A 12,396-nucleotide genomic window follows, 5' to 3' on the forward strand; every position below is an offset into this window, starting at 1 on the left:
GCAGCATGTGTGTTGCACTTCTTGATTCCTTACTTAAAATGTATGAAAAATTCATTCAACGTTAGTTGAATCAGAAGGGTCAAATATGTGACTTCACCAACTGTGCATACCAACATTCACACACTGAGTCTGTTTTTTAACAGTTAAACTGTATTGTCCTACAGTATAAAAAGCTGGAGTGATTTCCAATTAAAATATGCTCTGAGTTCGTGGAATAAAGATGTTTATAACCTGTGAATGAAATGACATTTAAGTAATAAATAATCCTAAACAATCAGAAGTTAACCATTTTTAACCAATAACCATTAGGTGATTAAATGAAGGGGAAAAAAAAAGTTAGCAGCATTAACCAGAACTATTAAATTGTTTCCATTGCATTACTGGGCTTTAAACAAGTTCACTGTTATATGTTGTGTCATGGACTAAATTTTAACTGCCATCAACTTTTTTTATGTCAAAGGCATCCTGGTCCTCAGCAGTTTCTTGAAAAGATACGCCAGAATGACAAAATTAATAACTTGAAACACAGGACAATATCATAAAATGTGGTGCCCATTTAACAAAGATTTACAGATATATTCCTTATTTAACCATCAGTGTAACGTGTTAGTCGTCAGATGTGTTCAATCGTCAAGCGGCTTTCTTTCAGATTTATGGAGCAGACCAAGCACCGAGATGTGCACTACATTTTCAGATTTGTTTCAATGTGTAGAAATTAGTCAACATTCTCCGACACCGGTACTAACTTGCAGCCTGGCATGCTTCCAACGGGTGAATTAAACCTTCCTCATACACACGTAGGATGGCTTCACATACAAATTTGTATTGACTCTGAAAAAATTAAATCTCACTTAAAATGTGATTCCATTAACTCAAACTGGGACAAACATGATATCAATTGGCTATGACAAAGAACTATACAATAATTTTGCGCGAAAGAACAACATCAGTTCATACCTTGTTGTTCAAAGATTATACACTACTCATGACATGACAGATGGCTTCCAACACCCACAAAGAATAGCCACAAAATCTGAAGCACTTCTAGGAAGCTCTTATAAAGCATTTGTTAAGGAATGACAAGTTTTTCATTTGATCTGTTTTTCTCTTGGAAAATCAGAGTAGAACAAAAGGATGCTTGGGAGGTTTATGAAAACAGGGATGGAGATGGCAATGTACTGAGGTATGAAGACAGTAAGTAAAATTAATGAAAAGATGATCATTACACGTAGAGCAAAGAAAATGAGGAAGACCTGAAAAATGGTATTGAAAGAATGTAGCGTGCACATATGTTCTGCAAAACATTTGGAGATCTTTGTAACGGTTGAGGTCACAGTGGCCCAGATATCCCGAGGATCAGTAATCACAGTCAGATTGCTAATCCACACTATTTTGTCTCCCTGTTAATACTGAGCTCTGCAGTTCTAGTTAGATATTCCAATTAAAGCAACACAGTTCCCTTGCAATGCAGGATAGCTTGGGGTGGTGGTGGTGGTGGTTGGTGGCGGGGGTGGGGGAGGGGGTGGTGTTGGAAGTCAAACCATAACCTCATCGATGGCAGTATGCTGTGTTCTGAGATTTGAGTATCCAACAGCACAGCCAGATACTATGGAGACCCAGTGGGTTGTCAGGTATCAGAGTGGGGTAGGGGTTGTGGGAGGACTGCTGCGGCAGTATGAATTGTATTGGGTTGGAACTGGTTGGAGGGACTGTTATTAGGGTTCCTGTGGGTGTAAGGGGTCAGGGAGGTGAACGTTGGCAGAGCGGAGCGGGGCGGGGGGGGGTGGTGGTGGGGGGCAGGTGGTGATACTTTGGGACTGGATTTAATGGTCATCCAGTATTTAGACTAGGTTTCTTGGTTAGCTACAAACAGAAGCAGAACCCAACAAATCTCCACCATGAACGGATTCTTTTGGACAGTGCTAAATTGGGGAAGTGGTCCATCGGAACCTTCTACTTCTCAGTCAATTTCCACAGCCTCTGCTGTGTCTGAGATTCTGCTTTGTCCCAACATACAACTCTCCAGTTTCCAGCTTTCTGGCCATAAGAACATTGAGGTTAAATGATCTGAAGGTTAGGATAAATTATTTTAAATCAATCTTCTGGAATCTTTTGAGGATGTAACTCTGAAGATGGACGAGGGAGATACAGTAGATATAGTGTACCTGGACTTTCAGAAAGCTTTTGATAAAGTTCCACATAGGAGGTTAGTGAGCAAAATTAGGGTGCATGGTATTGGGGGCAAAGTACTAACTTGGATTGAAAGTTGGTTGGCTGACAGGAAACAAAGAGTAGTAATAAACAGCTCCATTTCGAAATGGCAGGCAGTGACCAGTGGGGTACCGCAATGATCAGTGCTGGGACCACAGCTTTTTACAATATATATTAATGATATAGAAGATGGAATGGTATTAGGAATAACATTAGCAAATTTGCAGATGATACTAAGCTGGGTGGCAGGGTGAAATGGGAGGAGGATGTTAGGAGATTACAGGGTGACCTGGACAGGTTAGGTGAGTGGTCAGATGCATGGCAGATGCAGTTTAATGTGGATAAATGTATGGTTATCTACTTCGGTGGCAAGAACAGGAAGGCAGATTACTACCTCAATGGAATCAATTTCGGTAAAGGGGCAGTACAAAGAGATCTGGGTATTCTTGTATACCAGTCAATGAAGGTACAGCAGGTAGTGAAGATGGCTAATAGCATGCTGGCTTTCATAACAATAGGGATTGAGTACAGAAGCAAAGAGGTTCTTCTGCACTGTACAGGGCCCTGGTGAGACCACACCTGGAGTATTGTGTACAGATCTGGTCTCCAAATTTGAGGAAAGACATTCTGGCTATTGAGGGAGTGCAGCATAGGTTCACGAGGTCAATTCCTGGAATGGCGGGACTACCTTACACTGAAAGACTGGAGCGACTGGGCTTGTATATCCTAGAATTTAGAAGACGGAGAGGGGATCAGATTGAGACATATCAGATTATTAAAGGACTGGACACTCTGGAGGCAGGGAACATGTTTCAGGACAAAGATGAGGAAAAACTTCTTCACCCAGAGAGTGGTGGCTGTGTGGAATGCTCTGCCCCAAAGGGCAATGGAGACCCAGTTTCTGGATTCATTTAAGAAAGAGTTAGATAGAGCTCTCAAGGATAGTGGAATCAAGGGTTATGGAGATAAGGCAGGAACAGGATACTGATTAAGAATGATCAGCCATGATCATATTGAATGGTGGTGCAGGCTCGAAGGGCAGAATGGCCTACTCCTGCACCTATTGTCTATTGTCTAATTAAAGAAAATGTAATTTTCTGACTTTGTGTCTCCAGTATGGAATTTCTCTACCAAGAACAATAATGGGAGATTCTGGTGCAAACTGCACAACATTATTTTATTTGCTTGCCATGCGATTTGGCTGTAACGTGATTGTAAATTGGGGAACAATTTTTTTAAACATGAACTCCCATTGGCTATTATAGGATTCCATGCCCGGTTACGTAAAGTCTGCTCCAGGTATTTCCTTCCAGCAAAAGAGGTTGGATGACACAGCAGATTTTTCTAACCTTGTTGTTGATGTTCTCAAGGATGTTTTTAGAAATTATTAGAGGAAAAAGGATTTGGATTTCAAGATTCTTCTCATTCTGGACAAAGCACCAAGCCGTTCTCCCACCATTGGTGAACTTTCTGAAAACATCAAAGTGCTATTTCTACCTCTGAACACAATCTCTCTCATTCAATCTGAAACCCTAATGCAATAGCAGCTTTTAAAACTTATTATTTAAAGCGCATATTCAGGAAGCTGTTGCAGCTACTGATGGGGATAATGAGGACGGTTTTCTTCAATTTTGGAAGAGCTTTAACATTAAGAATGCTATTGACATTACTGTGGAGGCCTTGGGGTGATGTCAGTAAGGATTGCTTGCATGCAGTTTGGCAGAAACTTCTCCCAGATTTTCTTCATGATTTTAAAAGCGTTGAACTGTCAGGGGAGCTTCTAGCAATCAAAGAACATTGCGTTGTTCTTGTAAACCAAGCTGGATTTGAAAACGTGCATGCTGATCTACAACAACTTGTTACTGGGGGGTATAATGAAGCTCGAGATGAAGATGAAGTAATCCAGGATGCAGCACCATGAGAACTTTCCATTTCTCTTTTGTCTTCTATCCCGCGGGAAGTTGAGCAGCAGTTGCAGATCTTAGAAGACAATGACTACAATGCCGAACACTGCACAGCAAACTGCAATTTGTGGCATAAGGTCTTATCTGAAACGCTATGAACAACTTCTTCATGAAAAAAGAAAGATGATAATTCAGCAAAAACTAGATGCCTTTTTTAAGCCAAACCCCTAAGAAACAGTCTAAGGACAACGAACCATAGCCATCCACTTCGTCTTAACCCTGCACCTGAAAGTAATGATGATGTTGATGACCCTCAGCCCCTGTTTTACTACAGTACTGTAAGTCAGAGAACATCTCTGTTCTGCATACACCACCCAATCTCACTACCCTGTGGCCAACCACTTCAACTCCCCTTCCCACTCCCCCAATGAAATGCAAATCCTGGGCCTCCTCCACTCCCAAATCAAAGCCACCTGCCAACAGGAGTAAGGACACCTCATCTTCTGCCTTAGGATCCCTACAACCACACAGCATCAACAGTGACTTCATCAGTTTCCAACTCTCCCCAGCCCATCCCAGATTCCAAACCTCCAACTTGGTACCGCCCTCTTGACCTGACCCATCTTCTTTCCCACTTATCTGCTCCAACCCTTCCCCACCAACCCCCCAAGCAACCTATCACCTCCACCACCCCCCCCAACCTGCATTCACCCATCGGTATTCCACCTACCTTAGCCCCCAGCTCTACCTCCACCTCCCATTTATCTCTCAGCCCACTTCCCATTCATGATGAAGGGCTAATGCCTGAAACAGTGATTCTCCTGGTCCTTGGGTTCTGCCTGACCTGCGTTCATTTTCCAGGCTCTTACAGTGGCACAGTGGTTAGCACTGCTGCCTCACAGTGCCTGTAGACCCGGGTTCAATTCCCGACTCAGGCGACTGACTGTGTGGAGTTTGCACGTTCTCTCCGTGTCTGCGTGGGTTTCCTCCGGGTGCTCCGGTTTCCTCCCACAGTCCAAAGATGTGCGGGTCAGGTGAATTGGCCAAGCTAAATTGCCCGTAGTGTTAGGTAAGGGGTAAATGTAGGGGTATGGGTGGGTTGCGCTTCGGCGGGTCGGTGTGGACTTGTTGGGCCGAAGGGCCTGTTTCCACACTAAGTCTAATCTAATCTAATCTAATTTAAGTCTGACTCTCCAGCATCTGCAGGTCTCATTTTCTCATGATACTATAACTCAGCAAACTCAGGAACCCCTTAATGTGTTAAATTTATCATATTATTTCATTAAAATACGTGATTTTAACATCATGTGTATCAGGCTAACTACTGTTTTTGTTACAACTTTTACTGATTTTTTTTGGTGTTTGCCCCAACTCTGTTTTTCCCATAGATCGCTTCATTTCTATTGTGCAATTTTCTATAACATGAGGTTGCACGAGAATGCAACTACTGGGTTACAACAGAACAGACTGGATGCACTTTTGGTGAGTGAGCTTCCTATGAAGGTAGTTAGCCAGTAAGGTTTGGTAGAGATAAATAAGTAAGGACTTGAAAACCTGTGTATGTGAAAATATGGGCTCTGACATTCAAGTCCAGTCTTCGAAGCTGTGCAAGAGCAGTATCAGAAAAATAGTAGTTTAGGGGATAACAAGATTTAGTTCAGATAGCAGTGGGAAGATGTAGAGCCAGACTTGCAGTGTTACCTGACTCTATGTTCTGACAGAAACTGTGCATTCCAGAATTCAAGATGGTGCATAAGATTGAAAAGGCTTGATTTAGTATTCTGTCAGAAAATGAAAATTACAAAGCATTATCCAACTGAAATCGAGATTACAGTCTACTGTTGCCATATAAGGTTAGGAAGTAAGTTTACTATTTCCAGAAAACAGGAGACTAAATCTGCATAGATTTCACACATCTCAAAACAACTTACAATTGCAACTGATGAAGGCACAGAAAATGATGTTTTGCTCACTGTCTCAGACAAGGAATAATGCAGGATATTGATGGAAAATAAAGAAAAGAAATAATCTGGGAAATGGGAGGATAAAAGATTGGCCAAAAACCATAAAACAGTCCTGTTTCTCTTAGGATCTGGAAACTTAATTACAATAAATGGCTTCATTTTTTCATACATTATCAAAATCTTACCGACGTCTGTACCATCATGGCACGCTGGTTTCGCATTGTTCTAACAATATCCAGTGGGTATACAGGTTGGCTGTTTTCAATTAAACACATTGCCGTTTCCATAGCAATAAGGACACCAGTTCGACCAATTCCAGCACTGAAAATAAATCAGCAAAGAAATAAAACCAACTGCAGATGAAAGACAAAACAATTAATATTGACAAACCTTAAGTATAACCCAATTACTTCTATAAAAAGTGACTTGAATTAGATCTATAATAATTGTGATCCACATATATTAAAAAAAATTGTAAAACTTAATGCACTATACAACCTTAAAGTGGTTGTATTTGTCATTGATGACAATGTTCGGCTCTACACGTGCCACAATTGCACATGCACATGTGTCCAACTTAAATACAGGCCAGACACATGCAGCCCGAGGGTTCTACATAGGCTCCATTCTGAAGTCCATTTTACACACTTTGGAACATAATGCAGGGAAATGTAAAGCAGCTATTCCTAAGTACAGGAAATGACTATATTGGGCGTTAAAAATTACACGAGAAAGTGAGGACTGCAGATGCTGGAAATCAGAGTCGAGAGTGTGTTGCTGGAAAAGGACAGCAGGTCAGGCAGCATCCGAGGAGCAGGAGAATCGATGTTTAGGGCATTACCTAAACTACACCTCCTCCCCCACCCTACCTCCTGTAGAAATGCCATTCCTTATTCCCAATTCCTCTGCCTCTGCCACATCTGTTCTCAGGATGACCAATTCCATCTCAGAAAGTCCCAGATGGCCTCCTTCTTCCATGATCACAACTTTCCTTCCCACGTGGTTGACGATGCCCTCTAGCACATCTCCTCCACTTCACGCACATTAGTTCTTGAACCTCACCTCTCCCAATGCAACAAGGACAGAACCCCCCTCCAAGACCTCATTGTCAAACCCACCAACCTCTGCATAATTTGCATCATCCTCTGCCACCTCCAAACAGTCCCCACCACCAAAGATATATTTCCCTTCCGACCCCTATCAGCGTTTCGGAGAGACCATTCTCTCAGTAACTCCCTCGTCAAGTCCACACCCCTCACCAGCCCACACCTGGCACTTTTCCCTGCCACCACAGAACGTGCAAAACCTGCGCCCACACCACTCCCCTCACCTCTGTCCAAAGCCCCAAGGATCCTTCCACAACCATCAGAAATTTACCTGTACCTCTACCAATGTCATCTACTGCATCAATTGCACCCGACGTGGTATCCTCTACATCAGGGAGACAGGACGCCTTCTTGCGGATCGTTTCAGAGAACATCTCTGGGACACCCGCACCCACCAACCTCACTGCCCTATGGCCGAACATTTCAACTCCCGCTCCCACAGCATCAAGGTCATGCAGGTCCTGCGCCGCCTCCACCACCAAACCATCATCACCCAACATCTGGAGGAGAAACACCTCAAATTCCGCCTTGGAACTCTGCAACCACACGGGATAAATGTGGATTTCAATAGTTTCCTCATTTCTCCTCCCCCCACATTATCCAGTCCCAAGCCTCCAATTCGGCACTGCCCTCCTGACCTGTCCATCACTTCCCCCCCCTCTGACCTATCACCTTCTCCCTCAGCTTCATCCACTTACCGCTTTCTCAGCTACCCACCCCACCCTGCTCCTATTTATCTCTCAGCGCCAGCCCACAGGCCTCATTCCTGATGAAGGACTTATGCCCAAAACATCAATTCTCCTGCTCCTCGGATGCTGCCTGACCTGCTGTGCTTTCCCAGCAACACACTCTCGACTGTTAAAAATTACACTCCTGTATTCAACTGGATTTTTTTTTTAATTACGAGCATTTGTACATTGGATGCTTGAAATTCAAAACCTCCTGTGTATGGAAGTGTTCATGATTAGGCAGTGTGCCTATACAACACCAGGACTAAAAAAAATGTTTGAGCTACACTTGCAGTCGAAGGCTCTCAATTATGATTTTGAAATTATTTTATCTGTCAACTTTATCACTTAAACGATTATGGGTGAATCTTGACCAGATAGGCCAATGGGCTGAGGAGTAGCAGATGGAGTTCAATTTAGATAAATACGAGGTGCTGCATTTTAGAAAGGCAAATCAGAGTAGGACTCATACACTTAATCGTAAGGCCCTTGGTAGTGTTGCTGAACAAAAAGACCTTGGATAGTTCCCTGAAAGTGGAGTTGCAGTGAAGGAGTTTGGTAGCTTGATGCTATTAGTCAGTGCATTGAGTATAGGAGCTAGCAGTCATGTTGAGGTTGTAGGGGACATCGGTGAGGCCACCTTTGGAATACTGCATGCAGTTCTGGTCTCCATACTTCGAAGAAGGATGTTGTGAAAGTTGAAAGAGTTCAGAAAAGATTTGCAAGGACGTTGACAGGGTTGAAGGATTTGAGCCAAAGGGAGAGGCCGAATACAAAGAGGCTATTTTCCACGCGGGGACAGAGAATGCAGAGTGACCTTATAGAGGCTTATAAAATCATAAAAGGCACGTATAGGGTGAATAGAGGTCTTTTCCCTGGGGTGGAGGAGTCCAAAACTAGAGGGCATAGATTTAAGGTAAGAGGGAAAAAATTACAAAGGGACTCAAGGGGGAATTTTTTACACACAGAGGGTGCTTCATGTATGGAATGAATTGCCAGAGGAAGTGGTGGAGGCTGGAACAATTACAACATTTAAAAGGCATCTGTGCGGGCATGTGAATAGGAAGGATTGAGAGAGATGTGGGCCAAATGCTGGCAATTGGGACTTTGATTAATTTAGGATACTTGGTCAGAATGGATGAGTTTAACCGAAGGGTCTGTTTCTGTGCTGTACTTCTTTAAGACTCTATGATGGGCAAAAAACAAATTTACTATGTTTGTTGGAATCAGTACATTATCATAATGTTCCAGATAGTATGGTTCTGTGATGTAGGCTTAATGGATCAACTGTCAAGATTAGAGTGGTTCTGGAAAAGCACATGAAAATCGATGTTTCGGGCAAAAGCCCTTATTGAAGGGCTTTTGCCTGAAATATCGATTTTCTTGCTCCTCGGATGCTGCCTGACCTACTGTGCTTTGCCAGCACCACACTAATCTTGACTCTAATCTCCAGCATCTGCAGTACCCACTTCAGTCTTAATGGATCAAGTGGCTTCCTCTTGCTCACTAACTTCGTATGTGCCTCTTTGCCAATATATTCTGGCTTGAAGATGCAAAGCAAGACAAAATCAATTCAGATGCAGTGTGAGCGGTCTGGCTTTCAATATCATATTATTCCCATGTTTCTACAAATAACGCAAGCATGGGAGGGAAATTATAATGCAATTTAGTACAAAGAATAGAAATAAATGGCACACAGTCTTTTCAAATACCTTGGTAGCAACAAGGAAAACAAAAGAAAAATCTTTAGCAGTAGCCTAGTAATATGGTAATCTCAGCATAGTGCCTTTTAAACAATCAGTAGCTCTAAACGATAATAATGCTCTTTAAAATAAAGGTGGTGATTCTCAGAGTGTAGTGCATGACAGTAAAAGGAACATTGCTGAACAGATGGAAGGCAAGAAAAAATATGATGTAATTGTGGACTAAAATGTATTCTCACAGATTGGTGAATGCATTCTGTATAACTTTAGAATGCAACCTGACAATGTTAAGTTCACTACCATATATGGACTTGTGGTAAAACTGGGAGAGCTGGAAAAATTGGTCCAATTCTCCAAATTTCCCAACATATTTCCTATGTATGTCCTGTTTCATTGGCATGGCAGATCCAGCAAGGCAAGAAAAGAGAGTAACCTTAGGTGCCCTCAATATTGATTCCGACCAATCAAGTCTCATGGCATCAAATCAAACATGGAAAACAGATACATTGCATTAATCGCTGCCCTCCTTCAATGAATTTATATCTTTCAATGTTAACGTCACTTGGAAGAAGCAGTGAAGGTAGCAATAGCATCAAATATACTCTGAGTGGGCAACTTCAATGACTATCAAGATGCTAAGTTATATGGCTGCTGACTGCATTGGCAAAATCGTGAAGGGCATATTAACCAGACTGGCTCAAGGTGGTGAGCAGGAAAATCGACATTTTGGGCAGGAGCCCTTTATCATTCCTGATGAAGGGCTCATACAGCAAGTCAGGCAGCATCAGAGGAGGTGCACTACAGGAGGAAAAATCCAACGCAGCCCATTACCACTGTATCAGTCTACTCTTGATCATAAGTAGGGTAGGTGTTGATGACAGCACTAGATGCTCAGCAATGATATGCTCACTAATGTTCAGTTTGGATTCTGTCAGGGATACTCAGCACCTGACCTCAATACATTATTTATCCAAAAAGGAGCAGCACGGGGGACCCGGGTTCTATTCCCACCTCGGGCAATCGGCTGTGTGGAGTTTGGACATTCTTCCCATATTTGCATGGATTTCCTCTGGACGCTCCGGTTTCCTCCCACAATCCAGGTGAATTGGCCATGCTAAATTGCCCATAGCGTTAGGTGCATTAGTCAGGGTGAATATAGGCTAGGGGAATGGGTCTGGGTGGGTTACTCTTCGGAGGGTCGGTGTGGACTTGTTGGGCTGAAGAGCCTGCTTCCATACTGTAGAGAATCTAATCTAATCAAATATGGAGTTTATAATGACAGCTTTTCATATTATGCAGCATTTGAACGAACGCCTTAGCAAAATAACAGCTAATCAGAATTATTGGTGTGGGAAGGGTGGATTGTGGCTGCTGATGGTCCATTATTTTATCATTGCTAAAGTTCCTCAGAGTAGTTTCTTAAACCCAACCATCTCAGCTAATTGATCAATGATCCTCCTTTCAGCATAAGGTCATAAGTGATGATGTCCACAGGTGACTGCACCAATGTTCAGCATTCCGCAGACAAGAGAGCAACTTCATGCAGCAAGACCTGGACAGCAGTCAGGCTTGGGTTGAAAAGCAAGTTAAAATGTGTGCCACACAACGTTGGGCAATGACCATTCCCAACAAGAGAGAATCTAACCATGAGCCTTTGACATTTAATGATATTACCACTGCTGAACCTCTTACAGTCAATCTCCTACAAGATTATCATTGACCAGAAAGTGAACTAATAAATACTATTACTGTAAGAGCAGATCAGAAGCTAGAATTCTGTAGCAAGTTAATTGTACAAAGCTACAGAACAGGAATTTGGGAGTCCTCTCCATGAACCACAGAAAGCTAGCACTCAAGTTCAGCAGGTAATCTAGAAGGTGAATTGAACATTGGTTTTTATTTCAAAGGGAATACAGTATAAAAGTAGGGAGGTTTTGCTAAAACTACATAATGCATTAATCAGATCACAGCTGGAATACTATAAATAGTTTTGGGCCCTTCATCCAAGGAAAAGTATACTGGCATTGGAGACAGTCCAGACAAGGCTCACAAGACTGATCCTGGATTTGGAGGGACAGGCTTTTGAGGAGAGGCTGAGTAGGTTTGGCCAGTGTTTATTGGAATTTAGTAACATTGAGGCAACCTTATTGAAGTATGCAAAAATTCTAAATGGACTTGATGAGGTAAATGTTGAAATGATTTTTTCTCCTCTAGAGTCTAGTACCAGAAAGCATAATTTCAGAGTAATAGGTCACACATTTATAACAGAGGTGAGGAAGAATTTCCTTTCTCAGAGGGTAGTGAATCTGTGAAAATCTTTACTGCAGAGGGCTATCGAGACTGGGTCATTAAATACATTCAAGGCTGACACTGACAGATTTTTAAGCAACAGAATTAAGGGTTGTAGAAAATAGGAATGAAAGTGGACTAGAGGGTTACCAGGTCAGCTATGATCTCAGTGAATGGCAGAACAGGCATAATGGACTAAATGGTCTACTTCTGCTCTGAAATCTTCTGGTTTCATGGAATAGTTCACCTAGCTTTCTCACCATCTATCAGGCACAAGTCAGAAATGTGATGGAATATTCCCCACTTGCTTGGATGGGTTCAGCTCCAACAACAAAGCAGCGCACTTCACTTGCAGTCCCATCACCAATATCGCCATTTCCTCTCTCCACTATCTCATGGGCAATTAGGAATGGGAAATCAATGTTGGGATAGACAGCAACGTTTATATTCTATGAACGAATAAATGAAAAGAAAAGCCATCATCCTGCTGG

The 12,396-nt window shown here is 42.4% G+C and overlaps 1 protein-coding gene across 4 annotated transcripts in view; it reads right to left on the bottom strand.

Annotated features, from left to right (window-relative positions):
• Positions 1-331: 331 nt before the first annotated feature.
• Positions 332-12,396, bottom strand: part of LOC132815728 (tyrosine-protein phosphatase non-receptor type 3-like) — a 215,342-nt gene continuing 203,277 nt past the window's right edge. For all 4 annotated transcript variants that reach the window (XM_060824825.1, XM_060824826.1, XM_060824827.1 and 1 more), the window contains 2 exons: positions 6,265-6,400; positions 332-831 (listed from right to left, as the gene is read on the bottom strand). In XM_060824825.1, coding sequence (XP_060680808.1) covers positions 742-831; positions 6,265-6,400 — 226 coding nt within the window. In that variant the 3' untranslated portion in view covers positions 332-741. The remainder of the gene's footprint in view (positions 832-6,264; positions 6,401-12,396) is intronic.

This window comes from Hemiscyllium ocellatum, chromosome 5 (genome assembly GCF_020745735.1).
Source record: "Hemiscyllium ocellatum isolate sHemOce1 chromosome 5, sHemOce1.pat.X.cur, whole genome shotgun sequence".
Taxonomy (NCBI): Eukaryota; Metazoa; Chordata; class Chondrichthyes; order Orectolobiformes; family Hemiscylliidae; genus Hemiscyllium; species Hemiscyllium ocellatum.